Source organism: Lissotriton vulgaris, chromosome 1_1 (assembly GCF_964263255.1).
Source record: "Lissotriton vulgaris chromosome 1_1, aLisVul1.2, whole genome shotgun sequence".
NCBI classification, from domain to species: domain Eukaryota; kingdom Metazoa; phylum Chordata; class Amphibia; order Caudata; family Salamandridae; genus Lissotriton; species Lissotriton vulgaris.
Window position 1 is genome coordinate 2,133,329,793 of NC_141685.1, and position 22,373 is coordinate 2,133,352,165.

At 44.2% G+C, this 22,373-nt stretch overlaps 1 protein-coding gene across 1 annotated transcript in view; it reads right to left on the minus strand.

Moving 5' to 3' along the window:
• Positions 1 to 22,373, minus strand: part of MYRFL (myelin regulatory factor like) — a 1,005,707-nt gene that overhangs the window by 120,371 nt on the left and 862,963 nt on the right. Inside the window, exons 17-19 of the mRNA XM_086921958.1 lie at positions 14,079 to 14,150; positions 13,924 to 13,985; positions 13,668 to 13,820 (exon numbers count right to left, since the gene is read on the minus strand). Coding sequence (XP_086778084.1) covers positions 13,668 to 13,820; positions 13,924 to 13,985; positions 14,079 to 14,150 — 287 coding nt within the window. The remainder of the gene's footprint in view (positions 1 to 13,667; positions 13,821 to 13,923; positions 13,986 to 14,078; positions 14,151 to 22,373) is intronic.

Below are 22,373 nucleotides of genomic sequence, written 5' to 3' on the forward strand. Positions count from 1 at the left end.
AGTATTTTAACGTAGACACAGCGAGGTGCCCATGCTGTAACCTAGAGGGGGCGGAGTTTAACCACAAGATGTGGGATTGCCCACAATTAGGAACATATTGGGAAGATGTGGTTAAGCTGCTCTGTGAGGTCACGGAACGACGAATAGAACCTGATATGGGTACCTGCTTACTTCACTGGTTTCCCCACACGTCCAAAACGGAGTTTCTGGGTTTGGGATTGTTGTTGGCCAAACAAGATATTACAACACTCTGGAAGGCCGCACGATGCCCCAATGTCAAGAGGTGGAAAGCGGAATTAACTAAATGGGCAACGAGTGAAAGTACGGTCCGGCTTCAAGCTGCCAAGCGGGCTAATAATGATAAGGCGCCAGAGGCCACAAGAGCCTGGGAGGCCCTAGTTGTACTGTTGCAAGCGCCTGAGGCAGGTTCGGATGCAAGCTTGAGCTTGAATGCACTAGCTGGGTTGCCCTGAGCCACAAGGTCAATATGAAACTCACAGTAACAAACGCTAACTGATTATTGTGGCAGAACGATTAGGGACTAACATGTACTGAATTAACATTCTCATGTTGAACAACGCTGAATACAATGTTGCACTGTATCCTATAGAGGGACCTTAGAAGGACACACAGGAGGACGTGGGGGAACTGGTAGGGGGTTGGGATGGGGGCTACCATATTTCATTGTTATATAACTCATTTAAGGTCGTAGTCACACCCCGGTTATTAACAAATGCTGAGCCCTTACTGGATCGTATGTCATTAGGGTGGTTGGAATACGTTTGAGAATACTTTTTAATCGTGTCTTGATGTTTTTTAACTTTTAAAGTGTTTATACTAGTGTCTTTGCACTCCTTGCATCTTTGCACTCCTTGCACTGCTCATTTATTTACCTGCTATTGTCAGCGTTTCTGGTCCGTCATGGCTTTCCTGTGCCGATTGTACAGACAAATGTATTAGGGCATACCTCCTACCCTCCCAGACCACCCCTACTTCCGGCTGGTTGTCGGGCTGGTGGCGGGATATCAGAAGGGATAAAAACAAGAGGCACTTCTGCCCGCTGCAGATCAAGGTCTGCTTGTCATGGTTGGGCTACGTTTGAGAATACTTTTTAAACGTGTCTCAATGTTTTTTAACTTTTAAAGTGTTTATACTAGCACTCCTTGCATCATTGCACTCCTTGCACTGATTTTTATTTACCTGCTATTGTCAGCGTTCCTGGTCCATCACAGGTTTCCTGTGCTGATTGTACTGAGAAACATGTTAGGGCATACCTCCTACCCTCCCAAACCACCACTACCTCCGGCTGGTTGTTGGGCTGGTGGCGGGGTATCAGAAGGGATAAAAACAAGATGCCCTCCCAAACGCCCTGAGGATGCGCGCAGAGGGCTCACCACCGGCGAGCCAAAGGCGTGCCAACGGCAAGCCCTTCTGCGCCCGTCCGCAGCCGAATTGGGCTTTGGCCCACCCCTTTTGCCCAATTGTTTCGCTACTCTTCCAACGTGTTGAAATTGTTGCAGGATAACCCTCAAATCAATGTTAATACCAAAGTTAACCTAGACAAGGCGGGAATCTTAACATATAGACATACCTTTCCTGAAATTTATCTAAAAATCCCTTCTCCCAACAATACGTCCTTCTCCACCTCCGATACCCGCAAGGCTCTAGAGTTAATGGGACTCACAGTCTGTTATTTGAATACCCACTCTATGGTAAAACACCAGCTTGAAATCTTCCTGCTCTTACAGTCTAAAAACCCTGATATACTCCTTCTTACCGAAACGTGCCTTACTGAAGAATCTGTCCCGGATATTTTAGCAGCAATCCCAGAAGGCTATTACATCTTTCAGGCTAATCGGTCCTCAGGGAAAGCAGGAGGCAGGGTTGCATCTATTATCCGCAAGGAGCATCAGTTTACTTCCCTGGGGGTCACTGGTATGCCCTCCGTTGATTACCTGGTCTTAAAAGTTGAATCTCCTCAGTTGTCGTTCATCTGCACCCTCTTGTATAGACCTCCCTGTAACATGCCTACATTCCCCCAGGAAATGGGTGAGATGATATCCCACCTTGTCATCAATCATGCAAGATTTCTTATTATTGGGAATTTCAATTACTGGCCTAGTGATGAACGGGAGAGCACTAGCTCGAGGGAATTTGCCAACCTTCTTTCTGGGATGAACTATACCCTGCATGTGAGGGAAGCTACCAACATAAAAGGGCACATTTTAGATCAAGTTTGGACATCAAACTTGAAGGTTTCTGAAGAAACCGGGTGCAGACCCATCGGTCCTTTGTAATTACCGCCCCATCTCTTCGCTGCCCTACCTGGGTAAAGTTTTGGAGGCCCATGTAGCAAATTGCCTCAGTTCCTTCGGTGAATACTCCCATTTTTTGGACTCCCATCAGACCAGTTTTAGACCCACACACTCCCCGGAGTCTGTTATTCTTACTGTCATGGACGTACTCAGAGGGGGGGGGCGGATAAGGGCATTACCCAGGCCCTGATTCTCCTGCATCTGTCAGCAGCATTTGACAGTGTCGATCATGACATTTTGATAGACTGTGTCAGCAATGCCGGAATTCAGGGTCTGGCGTTAAAGTGTCTCTCCTTCTTTCTTAGCAACCGGTCTCAAGGGTTACGTCCTTCCAACTTTTATCCAACAAGAGAGAAATGACATGTGGGGTTCCCCAGGGCTCTTATCTCTCTCTGCTTAATTTTAACCTGTATCTTCTTCCTCTAATCCGTTCCCTGAGAGTAAGAAATGTTGGAATTTTTAACTATGCCGACGATCTTCAATTGGTGTTTGACATTAACTCATCAGAATCATCAGTGTCTAACTTCCAAGCCACTATAATTTTTATAAGTTACTGGATGAACAATAACCAATTGAAGCTAAATCCTGACAAAACTGAGCTGATTCTCACGGGTGGGTCAGCCAATCCATGGCACTCCAACTTTTGACCACCGCTACTGGGCAATCCCCCCATGCCAGCTGCTTCCTCCAAAAGCCTAGGGATAATTATAAGTAATGATTTTTCCATGAAAGCCCAGATCAGTTCAGTTGTCTCTGCCGGCTTCTTTCAACTGCGGAGAATAAAGAAGATTAGTAAATTCTTGATCCTGGTCACTTTAGCCTTGGTAATCTCCTGACTGTACTATGTCATTTTATGTTGGCATCCGTGCGTACCAACTGAGACACCTCCAATTGGTTTAGAACCAAGCTGCTAGGTTGATTTTTTATCAACCAAAGTGGCATCATGTTAGTCCACTTATGAAAAGCCTTCACTGGCTTCCAGTGATCAAGTGCTGTGCTTTTAAGCTGGATTGCACCATTTTTAAAGCCCTTCATGGCAATAGTCCGGCTTTTCTTTCAGCTATTCTTTAACGCTACACTCCTTCTCGAGACCTTAGGTCCTTCTACCTGAACCTGTTGGCAACTCCCTCTTCTAAACATAAGAAGTATGGTGGGCTAAAGTTTGCAGTTTTGGCCCTGCAATTCTGGAACTCCCTCCCGGTCGAGATGAGGTCTCTGACCTCTCTTTTACAGTTTAGAAAACAGCTTAAAACCTGGTTGTTTGCCCAAGCATATGATGACTAAGCTATTTCCCTACCAGCGCCTCGACCATTACCAATGTGCTATGAAACCGTTTGGTGTATGCACGCTTAATAAAGCTTTTAACATAACGTAACAGGAAGAAGCAATGCCCTACTGGTGGGTCTACCCCGGGCACTGCCAGTGTAGTGCTATAGGGGCAGGTTCCCCCAGTTAGCATGGGGGCTAGTGTTGAGGTTACCCAGTTCCCCTAAGTGACAGAGATATGGATCTAAGTGATTTCTGTGGTTACACTTATTGTGTGTGTTTTTGTAATGCTCTGAGTTGCCACTCTGCCAGTGGACCCAGGCTGCCGACTGACAGCCCCAGTCAGCGCAAAACGGGTTTTGATTTGCTTGTGTTCCGGTTCACAGAGGAGCTGGCCTGGCAGTCTGGCTGGACATATCCACTATGAGTCAGGGTGTTAGATTTGGGCGGTCTCTAGTTGGCACAGGTAGGTAGGATTAGGATTACCCTCCTAAAATAACCCCTGCTCACCCCTTGGTAGCTTGGCACGAGCAGGCAGGCTTATCTCAGGGGCAGTGTGTAAAGCATTTGTGACCACATACAGTAACCCAGTGACAACACTACAGATGGACACCACACAAGGTTTTGTATCAAAAATAAGTACACTTTATACAGATTTACCACAAGACCATTATCAACTAAAATACACAATACTGTTACTTTTAGATGGTAGTTTTAGCTTAGTTCAGTTCAGTTCTTAAGATGCGACACTTTGCGTCAATGTACCTTACGATACGTTGCGCTTCCACGACAAGCAATGTCGCAGCGAGGGAAATGCAGAAAAGTTCCAGTGCAAAGAAATAAAGACGTGAAGATCTTCCAGATGCGGCACGCTTCTCAAGCGATGCAAAAAATTCTCGGTTCGATGTGTGGACTGCAGTGGCGACACACTTGTTCAGAAGTGCGACGGCAACAGCTTCAGCTGCGACACTCTTCTCCCTCGTTTGCGTGAAGCTTCCGCACAATGCAACAACTACAGCGGCGACATCCTTGTTCAGAAATGCGATGGCAGCAGCTGCGACAACACCGCGCTTCTTGGGGGATGCGAGGCGCTTTACTCTATGTGGTGCAATGCGACAGTTCCAGCGGCGACACCCTTGTTCAGAAGTGTGACGACAGCGACGGCGATAAGCTTCTACCTCGTTGCAAAACTCTTCTCTCGATGCGGTGCAGTGCGACAACTCCAGCAGCGACACCCTTGTTCAGAAGTGCAACGGCAGGCAGCAGCGACGGAGACACGCTTCATTTTTGTTGAGTCGCGCTTCCAGCTCCTTGAGACGCCCAGTCCCTCAGAAGGCCCAAATCAGCAGCAAGCACTTCCAAAAGAACTCTGGGGAGCTGGGGGTTGAAGTCTTCAGCAGGAGGCAAGCTATTTTCCAAGCCCTTGGAGATCCTTCACAAGTTGAAAGCAAAGTACACAAAGTTTCTTTCTCCTTCCTTTGGCAGTAAGGCAACCACTGCTGGCCAATCCCCCAAGCAGCACTTCAGCTTGGGAATAGTCTCTCCTCAGTTTCTTCAGGTTCCTCTCCTCAGTAAAGGTTTCTTCTTGTATTCCAAAATTGACCTAGTTTCATGGAATCAGGGTCCAAATATTTATACCCCAAAATCCTTTGTTCTCTGAGGGGAGAGGGGCCTTTGCCCAGTCCAAACCAATTCTGAAGCACTCTGTTTACCAGGCTTTTCCTTTCCTTTCACAGACTTTTCCTTTCCTTTCACAGTGCCGGGCAGAAACATCAAATGCCCCACAGGAGGTGGAGTCAGCTTTGTGGAATGCAAGTACAGCCCTGGAGAACTTTGTTGACCAGACTCCTTCTCTTCTTTCAGTGTGCAGGGCAGAGACATCAGCCGCTCCCCGGGAGGTGGAGCCAGCATTGTGTAAGGCAGGAACTGCCCTAATCAAGGTTCAGGTGCAACTCCTCCCTCCCATCTAGATGCAGATCTCTCTATTCACCACTGGGCTGACTCATCCTGTCTCTTAGAATCCCCCAGCCCTGTCACTCACAAAACCAGACAAAGGAATAGACAACCTCGCAGAGGCAGGCTTTGGATAGTTAGCCAAGAAAATACCTACTTTCTAAAAGTGGTATTTTCAAACACAGAATGTTAAAACCAACTTCACTAAAAGATGTATTTTATCATTTTGAGTCCAGGCATACTAAACTCGAATTTCTACCATGTTCTCTGAGTCAGTTAGGATTATAAACAGCCCATTCTGGCTTATGGAGAACAGGTAGCCTTGCAATAGTGAAAAACGAAAATGGCTGTAATTCACTATTAGGACATGCCACACACATCAGGGCTTGTCCTACCTTATACTTACAATGCACCCTGCCCATGGGCCTACTATAGGGGTGACTGATATGAAGAAAAGGGAACGTTTAAGGACTGGCAAGTGGGTGCACTTGCCCAGTCAGCATGACAGTACCCGACTTCACACAGGCTCTGCAATGGCAGACCTTAGACACATTTTTACAAGTCTGCTTCTGCGGGTGGCACAACCAGTGCTGCAGGCCCACCAGCAGCATTTGGATTTACACGCCCTGGACACACTCAGTGCACTGTGCTAGGATCTGACAAGTAAACCAAGTAATTAGCCAAACATGGAACCACTGATTAATATATCAATTTACAATAGGGTGCCCTTGCACTGTGGCAATGGATAGCAGTGGCACAGTGCCCAAAGCATCTAACACCAGCAAAAATACATGAGGCAATAGCAAAAATGGAAGGGAGACCCACGCCAATGGTGCCAGGTCTAACACAGGGCAAGACTGATTTGCAAATGACTGGGTCTAAATTGAGGTGGCTTAGTGCGCAAAAGCACAAGGGGTTGGAATGCAACTCCAAACAATTGACAGAGGTTAGACTTATTGCTAACATTCCTTCCATCACCTTATGTGCGCTTTATGTAACACCCCAAGTGACTAGGGGTATGCCCAGATGTGGGGCCCCTGCTCAATGTTCCACTTGAGCCAAACTACAACAGACTGATGAGCCCCAATCAGAGTGAAACACCTCTTTGGTTGCTTGTGTTCTGGTTCAGGAAGGACCTTGCCTGGCAATTGGAGTAGGACAGTTCTACTGGAGCAAGGTGAAGAGAGGTTTGCATATGGCTGGGCCAGGCTGAGGTTGCATGGTGGGCAAAAGAACGATGGGTAGGAATGCTAACTCAAGCAATTTTAAGTGGTTAGACTTATTGTAAGCTTTCTTTCCATTACCATTTGTGTGTGGGATGAAAATCAGTGCAGAAAAGAAAAATACCCTAAAACTTGTCCACGGGCTCTGACTAGAACTTACTCATCTTCCAGGGCCAGACCCTTTGAGCATACAGTTGGATTGAAGATGGTAGTCATGCCATGTTGTTTTCCACCTTCATACTTGTAAATGTATTTTGAGCCAAGAAAGTTAGTGGGACTTCACAGCAGGCTATTTCTGGGTAATGCTCCTAGCACGTTGAGCATTGGTTATTGAATAGACAAATTCTCTGGGTGAAATAAGGAGTGTAAGTGAGGCAAATTGTCAAGCACTGACAGCCAGATTGGTTATAGTGATTTGTCCCAGTAAAGATTTTCATCTTCAGACTTATTAGCTCATTGTTACTCGAGTCAGTGGCCCCCCTATACACTGAGCACACTATAGCCTTGCTTCCCCCATCCCAATGGTGAACTGTCTGCCACATCTAGATGTCTACGCTACTTTAAAAAAAAGGGAACCTTTTGCCAAAAATGCTTTTCAAACTCAGAAGGGGTCCTTTTGCTGAAAATGACAAGCCAGCCAGCGGAGCACAAAGTTATGCTAGCAGGAAATATTTATTTTTTCATTTTCTAACAAAAACCAGGGTTATGTTTGGAAAATAAATTTACCTGCCCGGCAGGGTGGTTTCTTCCTGAACTCTGAGAAATGTTTTTCAGTTTTCATGTTCACTACTACCATGATGTACATGGTAGTTGTGAACTGGAAAAAAGAGTATTAGAAGCCCAGCCCTGATTAGGACAGCCTTTTTATTGCCCTGTGGTGGATAAGCAACATTTTAAAGCATTCAGAAGACAGAACTAGCTGAGGCTACTCAGGGGTTTCCTCATGGTTAAAGGAGGTGGAGAAACTGCAGAATTGGAGGTTCGGAAAGCAACTCATTTTTGGTGGATTTCCCACATCTACCAATCTTGAAATGCCTCCCTTGTTTACTTTTTTGTGCTTGAAAAGATCCAGAGAAACAAAGATAAACACCTCCTGTGCATACCTTTAGGCTGAAGCCTACCAGACAGCTTAGCTGTCTGGTTTTCTAAAGACTTCTTGGAGACATTCTGAAAGGTTCCCTGGGAATAAATCCCATCCATTGCTTACATGGCATTATGTTTTATAACTCGCTGTTGCTTGCTATTTATTCTTTCTATTTGCTGGCTTTATTTGTTCTAGGCTGTCTAGCTTGAGTTATTCCCTCCTGTGCAGAATAGCCTGTTCACCACCACTCCTTTTACTCTTCCATGAGTGCTCCCTTTCTGTAAACAGACCTTTACATTTTGTTCTTATATTGTCACATTTGTTGTGCATTCAAGACAGAGGTAAAATGTCAGGCTGACAAGATTGCTGGCTACTAAGGTTGTTAAAGGAAAGGCTTTTTGCTAGCACACAACAAAATGTAAAGATCTGTAAATGAACTGTGAAGATATTTCAGAATATAATAGAATTTGGAAAGCACAAATGAAGCACATTTTCTTGCAATTCTGAAGTGTGTTGGAAAGAAACATTTTAATACAACCAAAACCAACCAATACACTATAGAAGTTAGACTCTCATTAAAGAGAAGTTAGACTCTCATTAAAGGAAGCTTATGGGAAGTTAGGAATAGAACTAGATACCCAGCTAAGACACACCAATATAGGCAAAAAAGAACTACGGTCGTTGGGAGCAGAGGTGTCCCATATATGTGATCATGAGTCTTCGGCAAAAAATATCAGTGTCCCATATGATCCAAATATGGATTTCAGAAGATCATCCCTACCCGTACTTGGATAGGTTGCCAAACCAGCAATTGAGAAGAGAGGTTTTAAAACTGAGAATGGGTGTAAACACCTGTTATGTAAATACCAGGGTTAAAAACCTCATGATTAATAGTAATGGCAATTGTACATGTACGTTAGGTTCCACCTGTGATATTACTCATGTTTTACTAGACTGTAGGAGGACCCTTGATATACGCAAGGAGACTTCAGGCCCGTTGTTAGACTTGGCTGTCTCTAGTTGGCAGAGGTATACACTTCTGACAAATAGGGACTCACCTCCTCTAGTCAGAGCAAGGGGATCACACACTTAGATAACCCCTGCTCACCCCCTTGGTAGCTTGGCAAAGCAGACAGGCTTATCTCAGAGGCAGTGTGTTAAGCATTTATGACCACATACAGTAATAAAGTGAATACACTACAAATGGACACGACAAAGTAGTAGTATAAAAATAAGGATGTTTATATAAGGCTTAGCACAAGACCAAATAACAACAAAAATATACCACAATCTTAATAAATACTCTTGGAAGGAAAAATAATAGTTCAAGTGTAGTTTCTTCTTAGCACAAAGTCTTTAGTAACAAAAGCAACTCTTCTTCTTTAAAACACAGTTCTTGGCAACAACGTAACCCACACGGGAGACACACGACGTCAAGCCAAAGTTAATCCAAAGGTTCGGCGTCGAGGCGAGGAGCGCTACGTCGAGCTTGGAGTCGCACAGACCCCCACAAGACAGTACCTTGGAAAAGCGAAGCACACGATGATCAGCGGCGTCGAGATGTCCGGCGTCGCGTCTTCGGCGTCGATTGGGCCTCGGAGTCGGGGCGATCTGCAGCGACGTCGACAGATGTCAGGCAGGAGCAGCGCTCACGAGGCGAAGCAGGATACGGCGTCGTCGTCGATGTCGATAATGATGTTGCAAGAGTGAGCAGCGCTCACGCCGTCGAGAGGGCTCGAAGTTGATGCGATCAGCGGCGGAGCAGACACGGGGTCACTTGGAGCTGGAGCCGAACTCGCTACTCACTGGCGTCGCTACTGGCAGCGATCGGGCCCGGCGGCCGGCGTCGAAGATGCGGGACACGGGAGCTGCACTCACGATGTCGAGCTGGATTCGGCGACGTCCGTCGGCGTCGGGATTGCTGGTTTCTTCAGAGGTGCTGGACTTTCAGGTTCCAGCAACAAGCACTTTTAGCAGATGATGAAGTCCTTTAGCCCTGTGACTTCAACAGGAGGCTGGCACTCTTCCAGCCCTTGGAGATTCTCTTTAGCAAAGCTTGAGAGTACACACACAGTTCCTCTCTCCTGGTTCCTTGGCAAAAATAAAGAAGTGACTGCAGGATTCCCCCCAGCAAACAGCACACTGGCAGAAGGGGTAGGCAAGTCCTTGGATCAGCAGGCTTCTTGTCCTTGGTTCAGGTTTCCTTGTCAGAAGTGATCTAAATTCTTGGTTCAGGGGTCCTTCTCTTATACCCCTTTTTGGCTTTGATCCCTTTGTCCATGCAGGGGAATTCCCCTCATCCTGGGTCTGTTGTGGGTGTAGCCAGGCAGAGGCACCTGGCCTATTCACTGTGCAGGGCAGGGTCCTCAGCCACCCAGCAGGAGGTGGAGCCAGTATTGTCACTGGCAGGAGCAGAGCCATCAGTCGCCTGGCAGGAGGTGGAGCCAGCATTGTGTCAGGCAGGGCAGGCTATCAGGAGCTACTCTTCCCCTACTCTCAATGCAAATGTCCCACTCATCCCACACTGACTCATTCAGACCTCTGGAGCCACCCAGCTCCTGTCAAACACACACCAAACCAGCAGAAACCAGTAATAGTTAGACAAGAAAATAGCCACTTTCTAAAAGTGCTATTTTCAAACACAGAGTCTAAAAACCATCCACCCAAACTGATGCGTTATTAAACCCTGAGTTCAGGGATACCAAACTCGACATTGCACCATGCTCCCCGAGCCCGCTAGGATTATACCATTAATAATCCTGGCAGCCCATTCTAACTGATGGAGAGCAGGTAACCTTACAATGGTGAAAAACGAAAATGGCTGTAATTCACTATTAGGACATGCCGACCTTGTCAGGCTTGGGCTACCTTATGCTTAAAATGCACCCTGCCCTTGGGCCAACCATAGGGGTGACTAACATGAAGTTAAGGGAAGGTTTAGGGACTGGCAAGTAGGTGTACTTGCGCAGTCTTTGTGACAGTACCAGACTGCACGTAGGTCTAGCAATGGCAGACCTTTAGACATACTTTAATGTATGTATGTTGTTTGGAAGGCCTAGTCAGATATGTTTTCTCATGTTTACCCATGTGATTTTAACATCCCAGGAGGATACTGTTAGAAACAAATTTGTTGGAGTTATCCTCCGGGAAAAGACTGAATTACAATTTTACACATTTTTAGACTTCGTGTTTTTATTAAGTTTTACAAATGTATAGTGTATACTTTTATGGTTGTAATAACCCAAATAAAGTTTTACTGACTAACTGACACTAGGAGATGCCATTTCCAAACATTTTCGTCTGTGCACTATGTAGTTTTACCAGTAACACTGTATGTCTGTTCAAATGTAATGGTCATTTCAATTGAAAATGTGTTGTTTGTAATGTCAGTTTGCTACCACACCTTGTGGCACCATAAACTGCACTACGCATCTCCACTCTACAACATTCTACTACCTTCTATGCCACTCAATACCACTCTTCTCTAGAACACTCTACTGCATTGTATGCCACTCTGCACCTCTTCTCTCCCCTCTACTCTACGCCACTCTACGAAACTCCGCTCAATGACACTCCACTCTACGACACGTCAATCCACTCTACTCAATGACAGGCCACTGCACTGTAAGCCCCTCCACACTACAGTACGCCCTCTTCTCTATAACACTCCACTCTACTCTATGACATGCCACTCCATTCTATGACACTCTACGCCACTCCATGCCCTAAACTCTATGTCACTCCACTCTACAGCACTGTATGACACAGCATTCTACACATTCCACATGACACTTTACTCTACTCTACACTACTCCACTCTACTCTACTCCACAACATATTATGCCCCACCATTCTGCAACATTCTACACCACTCTAAGCCACTCCACTTTGCAACACTCTATGACACTCTATGGAACTCCCTATATGCTACTCCATGCCACTTCACTTCACTCCCCTCCATAGACACTACTCTACTCACTCTATGCCACTCTACACAATGACACTTTATGGCACTCCAACCTATGACAGTCCACGCCACTCTATGCCACTCTACTCTATGACATTACTCCTCTCTATGCCACTCCACTCTATGCTATTCCACTCAACAACAATCTACCCCACTCTAGGCCATAATACTTTACAACATTACTCCACTCTATACCACTCCATTCTACGCCACACCATTCTACAACAATGTACCCCACTCTAGGCCACTCTACTCTACAACACTATACTCTGCTCTATGCAACTCCCTCAATGCCCCTCCACTTTACTCCACTCTACTCCTTTCTAGGCCACTCCACTCTCAGACACTCTATGCCACTTCACTGTACGATCCTCTACTCCACTCCACTCCGCACCCCTCCACTCTACAATACTCTACGTCCCTCTACCCCACACCCCTCCATTCCACTCTACTCCCCTCCACTCAACGCTGCCCTACTCTATGACACTCTACTCCCTCCATGACACTTTACAACAATCTACTCCACTCTATTCTACTGTATGCCACTCCCTCTATGCCACTCCACACCAATTTACTCCACTATGTGACACTCTACGACGCTTTACTTCCTCCACAACACTCCATGACACAATGTCAATCATTATCACTCCACTCTACACCACTCCACAACACTCTGCTCTACACCACTAACTTTTAGCCATGCAGAACCGCAGCCTTGCTGGTGTACAACATGGCTGAAATCCATTGGCAAAGCCAAAAACTCTTGCATAGGCGAGACATATTGGCTTTACCAATGCTTGTTTAATCTTGGTAACAGTGAGGAGGTTGGTATTGGCTGAGCACAACGTTCTCTGAGGAAGATAATGTTAATATACGTGCTGGATAAAGAGCAGACCAACCTGATAGAAGGCTTTATGGGCTCTACAGAGAGGTTTGAACAGGACTATATTTGGCAAGAAAAAACATTCCTTGAAGTGTCCTTATGTGCGATTAGCAATTAGCGAATCGCAAATAAGGAAGCAGTAGAAATCGCATAAAATATTGCGATTTCTACATGCATCCCGTTTTGCGAGTCTTTAATAGCGAATCCTTAAAATTCGATAAACATGGCCATGATGAATCTGGGGGTATGTCACCTAAAACCGCATTTCCCTCTTACTTGTGAAATTACTCAACTATAAAAGAAAAGCAGCTTAAGGTAAAACGTTATTTATAAATTCTTATGTCAGGTAAATAAGTATATGGCACTGCCATGAATACCTCTAAATACCAAACAGGACTTTTATCACACATCAGGCCCGAGGTCTGACCATTTACCAAAGCCCAGTGTGAAAATATTAGTTTCCTAGAAATGTTTTGACATATGAGCCTTCAAGCTACATCTCACTACCGGGGTTCTTGTGACTGAATGAATACAAAACAATGGCGATTAATAATTGGATCAGGCTTAAAGAAGAAAGTGATAGTCAACAGATTAAAGAATCGCAGATAAATACTGAAAGTACCAAAAAAGATCAAAGGATTTAGCGAGAGGGGTAAGAGACTAATGGTGAACAGAAGGAAAAATCGTCTTTGAAAGCAGATAAAATAAGAAATGACAACATTGGTCACTATACAAAGAAGGCTAAGTAATAAAGCCATGAAAGCACGGCAGGAAAAAAGACATTAGACTTTAGACATTATAGACTATTTTAGAGATTAATAATTTAAGAATCAGAAACAAGCAGAATATAAAAGCATATGCAAAATTCAAAAAAACATTAGAAACTCAAAAGATTAGTAGGCTGAAGTAAGTTACAATTATATATCAGATAAAGTAGCGGCTCAGAGACACCTACATTTTCATATATCTCACTTACGTTCTTCCTTAATATTCAGACCGTTTATTGATCTTTTTTTTGGTAGAACAGGGCAGCAATAGATTTGCGTACAGGGCAACATATCACAGAAATGTATCTCCATTGCCCTTACTACCGATGCTGTGGTAGTCAAAGAAGTGCTTTTGCTGAAGGCTGTGAAGGAAGACAAGATTTATAAGTAGCGTTTGTTGGCAGTAATTGTATACATGGACTCCATAATAGTTCAAAGTTTGTCAGCAAAACGTTTGCCACCCACCTGGTGAAGTCGTTGTATGTAGAACGTGTGTTGTTGGAATTTTGGTGCTTGTAGTGTTGGTGCTATTGAAGAACAAAGAGATCAATTACTCGGACCAAGTCATTCTGCACAGAAGCATTAGTTGCTAACAGAAGGAAGGAAGATGAAGGACTTACACAAAGGAGGATTCCAGCTCAGTGATTTCCTCTTGCACGTACAGAAGGTAAAGGGTTGAAATGGTCACAGCACTGTAAAACACAGAAATGTTTAGAAGACTAGTGGGTCAGTACACACACTGCAATTTTTGGAAACTGTTTGCAAGGTAATGCTATGCTTCTATAGTTCTACTACTACGTCTACTACTACCAATAGTATTAATGGTCTGCGTCATGATGGGGCTGCTGGCAAATTATGTTAGTTGTGTCAAATTTATGACATTGTGGGTCTTGTAAACGAAGAAAGGCCTTCGTAGGTAATTAGTCAAGTAGCCATTAGTGTAGATTATAAGAACAGGTTCATTCAGACTATGTTACAGTTACTGTGAAGATGGTAAGTATGCCACACTCAGCCAGACTCATTCCAGCTGACACTCATACTAACAATCTTCTTGTCAACATTCTATTACATCACATACACACTGGCTGAGCAGCAGGAAACTAGGAGATAAGAGGATACAACAGTGGGCATCTTGCCATATGGTGTTGTGTGTGTGTGGACATTTGGTGTTGATTGTGCTGGCATCTTATGGTGTGATGTTGTATGATGTTTGTGTGTAAATATGATTGTGGATGTGGAAAGGACTAGTAAGAGGAAGGGCATAGTCATTTTCAGGGTTTCTGGTGGGGTCTGAATAGTTAGGTTTTTAGAGTCTTTCAGAAGGCTAAACAGTTTTAACTAAATCAGAGTTATTCTAGCAGGTCATACCAGTTTTTAGGAGCTTAATAAGAGAGGACTTAGCTGACAGTTTCTGATGTTTTGGTCAATGGAATGACCGCTGTCATTTCTCTATATATGAATAACAGTGGTTAGCACGGTTCTCATTCAAGGTTCAATTATGTATAGACCGCTTTACAAAATGAGCAAGCATAATACAGGTTCCAGTTCTAAGAAGTGCTTTATGAACAGAATAAATCGCAGTACTTTGTAGATATCATGCAGAAATCGGAGTGAAGGGACCCCCCATGCAGGAAGTTAACCCAACGCTCAGTGAAGCAATAGTGCAAGAAAATACAATAGTGTGTTAGAATGCAGACAACTGCACAATTCCTTATCCATTACAACAGGCCCACAGTCGCTTGCATGTATGTGAATCACAGGATGACATCCAGTTTGTTTGTATTATATGTCGACGATGTTTTGACCCCACATTAAAACCAATGGTCTCATCAGGACATAAGTATACCTGTGGGACATATGCTGGAGCCCAAAGTGAAAATGATATTTCTCTGTCCTCCCCTGGTGTGGAGTGTGCGTCTTGGGTAGATGGACATAGCAAGGTGCAAGGCCATCTCAGTGAGATCTATTTTCAAAAATTGGTGTAATATGGACTGACTGTTTTGCTCCTTTGACACGACGTGCAGTAGCATATAAAGTGACTTTGAGAGATGCCAGGAAAGCTTTGGAGAACCTGGCTATGATAGCATTCCCACCATAAAGGTGTAACAAAACTAGGGCTTGTACCGTGGCTCCGAAGTCTGCAAGTGGTTTAATAAGCTTGAGTTTCTTGTGCTGAAATGTAGTCATATTGGAGCACTTTGGTATATGAGGTAACATAATTATTTTCTGATTGATAGTGCAGGAGTGATTTTGTTGATAAAATCAACATGGGGAAGATGCCTAGACATAGTAGCTGTCCAACCCATGTTTGTACTAGAGGAGGATGTTCTCTCAAACAGAGGAGAAGGAACTCTGTTTAGCTTAAGGGAAAAGGCATTCACCCAGGTTGCTAGTCGGTTCAGGAAAGTAATCAGATTTGATGTTTGAGTGAATGGACATAATGTCTTGTAAGATGATGAGACCATTATGGTCCCTGGCGGACTCCGTAGAACAGTGACCTAAGTTCTTGCGTGCGGGGATAGAATTCATGTTTTAGACTGTTCAGTTTACGGTTACACCCAGAGGAATAAAGACGTATAATACCAAGCTCTGTGTGTGGTCTAATCGTTTACACATACCCAGGCTGGGGAACATGCTACAGCTAGTGACGTGATAGGAGATTTAGTAAATCCAGCAATCCGATGAACCAAGAGTGCTCTCCTGGAGAGTTTGCTGTGGTTCAGCAAACTGCTGTGCATACCAGCTGTGTCTCAGTTGAAGGGAATTCAACAGTTGGCATATGTGGATGTCAAAGCACCACTCCGGCCAGTGACAGGCCGATGAAGAGAATATAGACATTACAGAAAGTTTGTTTGCCGTCAGCTAGAAACTTGCTGGTAAAGTCGAGACAAGCGACAATGCGCCATAGAGCCATCATTCATACATATGAAAAGGCTATAGACAGCGACAATCAGGTGCAGAAAAGTGCCAAAGGCAGTGTTCACTGAATGCAAGCAGGCACTAAAAGTGAAAAATATTTCATATATAACAAAACGCTAAAGACAGTAGAAACCAGGCACAATGTAAAGAGGTGAGAGTGGTGAAGAGTAGACCTTGTGCAAGAAACAAAAGCGCTAATAATCCCCAAAGAAAAAGACAGTGCCTCACCATTAAGGAGTGGGCGCGACGACCCAGATGTTAGCACACAGCTGGTGCTTAACAGAGGTGTTGGTACCAGTGGGCAGCCAATGCTGCATGAGCAGGCTCTGCTTTCAACAGAAATTTCCACAGGTTTTGATGCAGTTGCCTTCTTAAAACCACTGCCTCCTTTCGACACCCGCCAAAAAGAAGAATACTGGTAACAGACAGACTGCCTGGAACTAAACTTTCGATTATTTCATTGATTAGCTGGAAGAAGCAAATGACAAAAAGATAATTAAGTATCTGAAGAATTTGGTGGGTGAAGGAGTCAAAGAAGTGATAAAGAAAATACCACACAGTGATGAATTGACATACCGTCAATCAAGGAAGCGTTAAACACCAAGTTCAATCCAATGCCAAATGTTGACTACAAAATTTACATTTTTAGTCAGGAAAGGCAGAGACCTGGTGAAACGATGGATGAATTTGTAAAAAGACTTGAGTCGCACATCAAGCATTGCAAGTTACATTTGTTCAATGATGAAGAGGCCAGGCGTCTCAGAGTGATAGATGGTTATCTCTGATTCCTTCAAATGATGAATGCTGAAAGAGACTGACAGACAAGCAGCTAACATGGAGACCGGAACGGCCCAAAATGAAACAGTGTGAAAAGCAAGCTGAAATACCAGGTTGAAGGCCATAGACCAATGTCTTCAAAGAAAAAGTAGTTGTGTTTTTGATGTGGATTTTGTTTTCCACATGAAGGTAAATGTCCTGCCATTGGTCAGATATGGAAAGGCTGCGGGAAAGAGAATCATTTTGTAATGGTTGGCAAAGCGAGGGAAAGATCAAGTGTATCACGTTTAGGCAACAAAATGGATGCCAGAAAGTTCCAGAGACGTTCCAACCATGTAAGCAAGTAGAAACTGAACAAGGTCAATAGTCATCAAATTCCTCATCAAATGGTCATCAAATTCCTCGTCTAAAAGTTTATCACTGTCATTGTTAAGCAACATTGAGGACGATGTGTGAGCGATGTCAATATTGACCACTAAAATGCGTTCACATGTAGGATTAGCTTCTTGCAAGGAAGAATACAGGTCAAAGCTAGACTGACAAATTAAGGTGCGATATTCATTTGAACACTGTCACAAAATCACATTGAAAGTAAATGGGTACTCCATACCTTTTATAATAGACAGTGATTGAATTATTAACAAGATTTCTTAAGTGCACAGCTACTCAAAAAGAGTGTACCAGCACTAGACGGAGAGTAGGAAAACAAAGGGAGGAAAAAAGGAAGCTAGAGTGTAAAGATCAACTTCTTGAGTTTCTTTCTGAAAAGAGTCTCATCTTCCATTTGTCGAAATTCTCCTGGAAGCCTATTCCAGCTCTGAGGTCCCAGGAATGGGAAGATCTAGCAAGGCAGACCATAGGAATTGTGGCCAGTGACCACCAGATAAGAAGAAGTTCTCCTAGATAACTAACGGCGTATCCTGGATGACAAGTAGACTGAACCAGAGTGGTTCATTGCTCTGTGCATTAGAATAATTATCTTAAATGTGATCCGCTTGTTCACAGGGATCCAATGCAGGTTTCCCAAATGCGATAAGACAAGTGCTTGGCATAGTAAATGAAGCATCAAGTGTGCAGCTACATTTTGAACCATCTGCATTTGTTTCAGGAAGTATTTTGGGAAACCTGCATAAAGGGCGTTAGCATAGTCAAGTCTGGACAGAATTAATGCCAGTACCACTGTTATTCTCAGTAGTACAGAAAGATGATGCAAAATGTAATTTGCCGAGAGCAAAGCACGTGCCTACCACTGTACTGATTTGATTATACATGGTCATCTGATTATTGAACTTGACTCCCAGGTTTTTTACTGAGTCCACTCGCAGGTTGGGCAGAGAAGCCTCTATTAGCCAGTGGGCCTGCAGGTTGAAATTGAAATTGTGACCAAAGCTAAGAACCTCCATCTTGTTGGTGTTACATTTGAACTGGTTCATTTCAAACCAAAGAATAACAGCCAAAAGACAGGGTTCAAATGCATCCGAGGTAATTATCTCACCTTTTGTGAAGAAGACCAATTGAGTGTCGTCTGCATAAGATATAATCTTGGCCCCAAAGGATTTACCGAGTGCCGCCAACTGGGTCATGCAGATGTTATACATTGTGGGGTTAGCGCTGGACCCTGAGGCACACCAACAGGGACACTTCTGTTACCTGAGGAAAGTGGCTCATCGAAAAACATTATGCTAGCAAAAAGTATAAAGAACTGTCTCCATGTCCTGTTTAACCCCGTCAGAAACCAAAGCATATCCGTGGGATATTCTGACACCACTGCAAAGTCTAGGTTCATTTATATAGCGACTGTGAAACATAAAAAGATAAAAGTACAACCATCAATTCATGCCCTGCTAGGCACTTCATCGAGTGCATGTTTACTCAGCTTCAGCACTGCTGCTGACATGGACTGATTTTTGTAATCTACAACATCAATGCCTATTATGAGATAGTGAATCAGTTTCCATTGTTGTTTCATGGACTGGGAAAGCTCACGACAAAAAAATTGCATCTTAAAAATACATTAGGACATCCGTCCTGTAGCTCAACAAAATTGTCAAATTGCAATAATTGAAATATGACATAATTGAGTGATTCACTGGTCGGATGATATGGGTGTCTTGCATACTGGTAGTGTCAAAGAATAGTGGAGGCGCTGTTCACATCTGCGTTGATATGCGCCATGCAAAAAGGTGATTGAAAGAGAATGACATCCAAGTCGGCACTTGCTGACATGATTAAGAAGCTCAATGGAGCTAAAGTCTTTTCCCCCCGTTGATTTGAACACAGGTTATCACCAACTCGAACTGAAAGAAAATTGCTGGTACATTACTACCTTTTCGACTCATGTTGGGTCTATTAGATAAGTGAGACTACGTTTTGACTTGTCTTCAGCTGCAGAACTGTTTCAGGATGTAATTTGTTCCGTAATACAGCGTGTCACCAATGCTTTCAATTACAGTGATGACATACTAGTTTTTGGGGCTACACAGAAAGAACATGATAAAGCTCTTAACCAAGTGTGTTGCATACTTGCTTATGCAGGTCTCACTTTAAATGCAGAAAGGTGTGAATTTCACAAAACAAAGCTCAAGTTTTTCAGTCATATGTTTTCTGATGGGGGAATAACTCTAGATCCAAGTAAAATAGAAAGCCCTTGTCATCCACTTCTGCCCCACAAGATGTAACTATACTTCAATCTTTCCTTGGTATGGCCAGTTACAGTTCAAGGTATACACATGACTTTGCCACTGTAAGTGCCCTATTGAGAGACTTAACAAAACTAAATGTTCCATTTCGATGGTCATGTGACTGTGAACAAAGCTTCAAGTAAATCAAACATACAGTTGAGAACACCGCTGAAATGGTATACTTTGATCCAAAATTGCAAAAAACTGTGGTTGTTGTTCATGTGAGCCCAGTGGACGTGGGCGCCTTCCTTGCCCAGCACACTGGACATCCCAATTCACCAAGACGTATTGTGGCCTATGCTTGCAGGAGTTTGCCATTGACAGAATATGTCTATTCACAACCTCACAGTGGTATGGGCTTGTGAACATTTTAATGTGTTCTTGTAAGGGAAGCATTTCACGGTTGTCACAAATCACCAAGCATTGCTCACCATTTTGGGTATTCCTAAAGCCAAGATACCTCCCCGCATTGGGAGGTGGGGGTTGCGACTGCAGGGATATGATTATACAATTGTGCAGCATACAGGAAAAATCCTGCTGAATACTTCTCACAGGTTGCGTGAATCCCTCAACATACTTAATTTAACCCCTTATGTCTGTCTTCCAACCCATGAAAAAGGGCACACGCTGGACCAGATGTTCTCATCGAATCGGATCAAAACGGATGTCCCCCTCGCCTCAACCTGGGTGTACCACTGTTTGATAGGTTTTAAAGTGTGTAGGGAGCCAGATCAGCCCCAACCTCAGAGTAAAACCCGAGCAAGCGGTTTTAGGCCCTTCCATTTGATCTCGCCAGAGGCGATGCAGTGCGCTCTGAGCATCTTCGCTATTCCCCTCAGCAGTAATCTTGAGAGGGATGTGCATTCTCTAGAGCATTGGCTACAACTCCGGGCCCTTGAACTTGCACCCCCCCCACCCCGATGGCAGCTAAATTAAACCGAGTTACTGCCGCTTGGTTTACGGAAGCCCTAAGGAAAAGTAAAAGTGTGTGTAAACACCTTGAAAGAGTGTGGCGGAGGAATTACAGACCCACTTACTAGTCCATTCATAAACAGGCGTTGAAAGACCATTATAGGAAAGTCCACGAGGGAAAGAAACTCTTTTTTTCCACAAATATCGATCAGGTGGGCAATAAAAGCAGAGAACTTTTTAATATTGTAAAAAGCTTCTCCTCTCCCATGGCAATCAGTTGCCTGTTTGTACCCATGAGCGCTTGGACCAGTCGTATGCCCTGTTTCTTTTCTGATAAAATTAAAATCATCCACGATTCTTTCGAAGTTCAGTCGCTAGCGCTAGAGGCAGCAATTAGTCTGCCCCCTGACGCTTGTTGTAATACTGATTTCTCCCTTATGAAGTTTCCTGCTATTACTTTGGAGCAATCCCTGGCACTCATGAAAACTCTTAAGTCCCGCTCACCATTTGATCCTTGTCCAGCAAAAGTACTGTCTTCCATTGCAGAAGTGATTAACCCTGTAGTAACTTGATTTTGAACACCGTCCAGCGGGAGGTGCACATGCCCCAAAACCTGGAAACACGCCAAAATTCTCCCGCTCCTAAAGAAACCCACAGCAGACCCTGAGGACGCCGGTAACTACAGGCCTATATCCCTCCTACCTGTATTCTCCAAGGTCTTGGAGAAATATGTCAATACAGTCACCACGAATTACATGGAAGACAACCATCTTCTGCCCCCGAGCCAGTCGGGCTTCAGAGCTAATTTAAGCATGGAAACAGCAGTGCTAGAAGTTGCTGAGACTATGAAAGCCATACTAAATAGAGGAGGCAATGCGGTTTAGGTATTGTTGGACCTTTCCACAGCCTTCGATACCGTGCCCCACAACAGATTATATCAAAGACTCAAGGAGGAAGGTATCGGAGGCACGGTATTGAGATGGTTCACCTCCTCCTTAAATAACAGTTCACAAATGATCTGGTCTCCGCCTTTCACCACCACAATCCATCCCATGAATGTTGGGGTTCCACACGATTCAATTTTGAGCCCAACATTGTTCAACTTGTATATGGCCCGTCTTGCTCTCCTAGCCGAGAAATATGGTGCCAAAATAGTGTTGCATGCGGAAAACACTCAATTGTTGTTCACATGCAAGAAGGGTGCCGAGTTCAAAGGCAATGTGATCAACACCTGCCTTTCAGAGGTTTTTTCTTGGCTTAGACAAAACCAACTGAAGTGTAATTCTGAAACATCTGAGATCATTTTCTTTGGCTCACGTCCATGTGATGCATGGCACACTTGGTGGCAGCAGGACATGTCTCCCCCCTCGTCTTCAGTTACCACTGTAAAAAATCTGGGGGTCAAATTGGATGTTGCTCTCTCTATGAAGGCTCAAGTCCAATCGGTAGCAGGGCCCTGTTTTGGGGTGATGAAATGCCGAGGAACTTTCTCCCCCTGCGCCCAGTCTCTTACAGGAAAACAGTGGTCCAAGCCCTCGTGGTTTTGAGACTGTACTATGTGAACTCCCTGTACTTGGACCACCCTGATCATTTACTTCGCCAACTAGCAGGTGATCCAGAATGTGG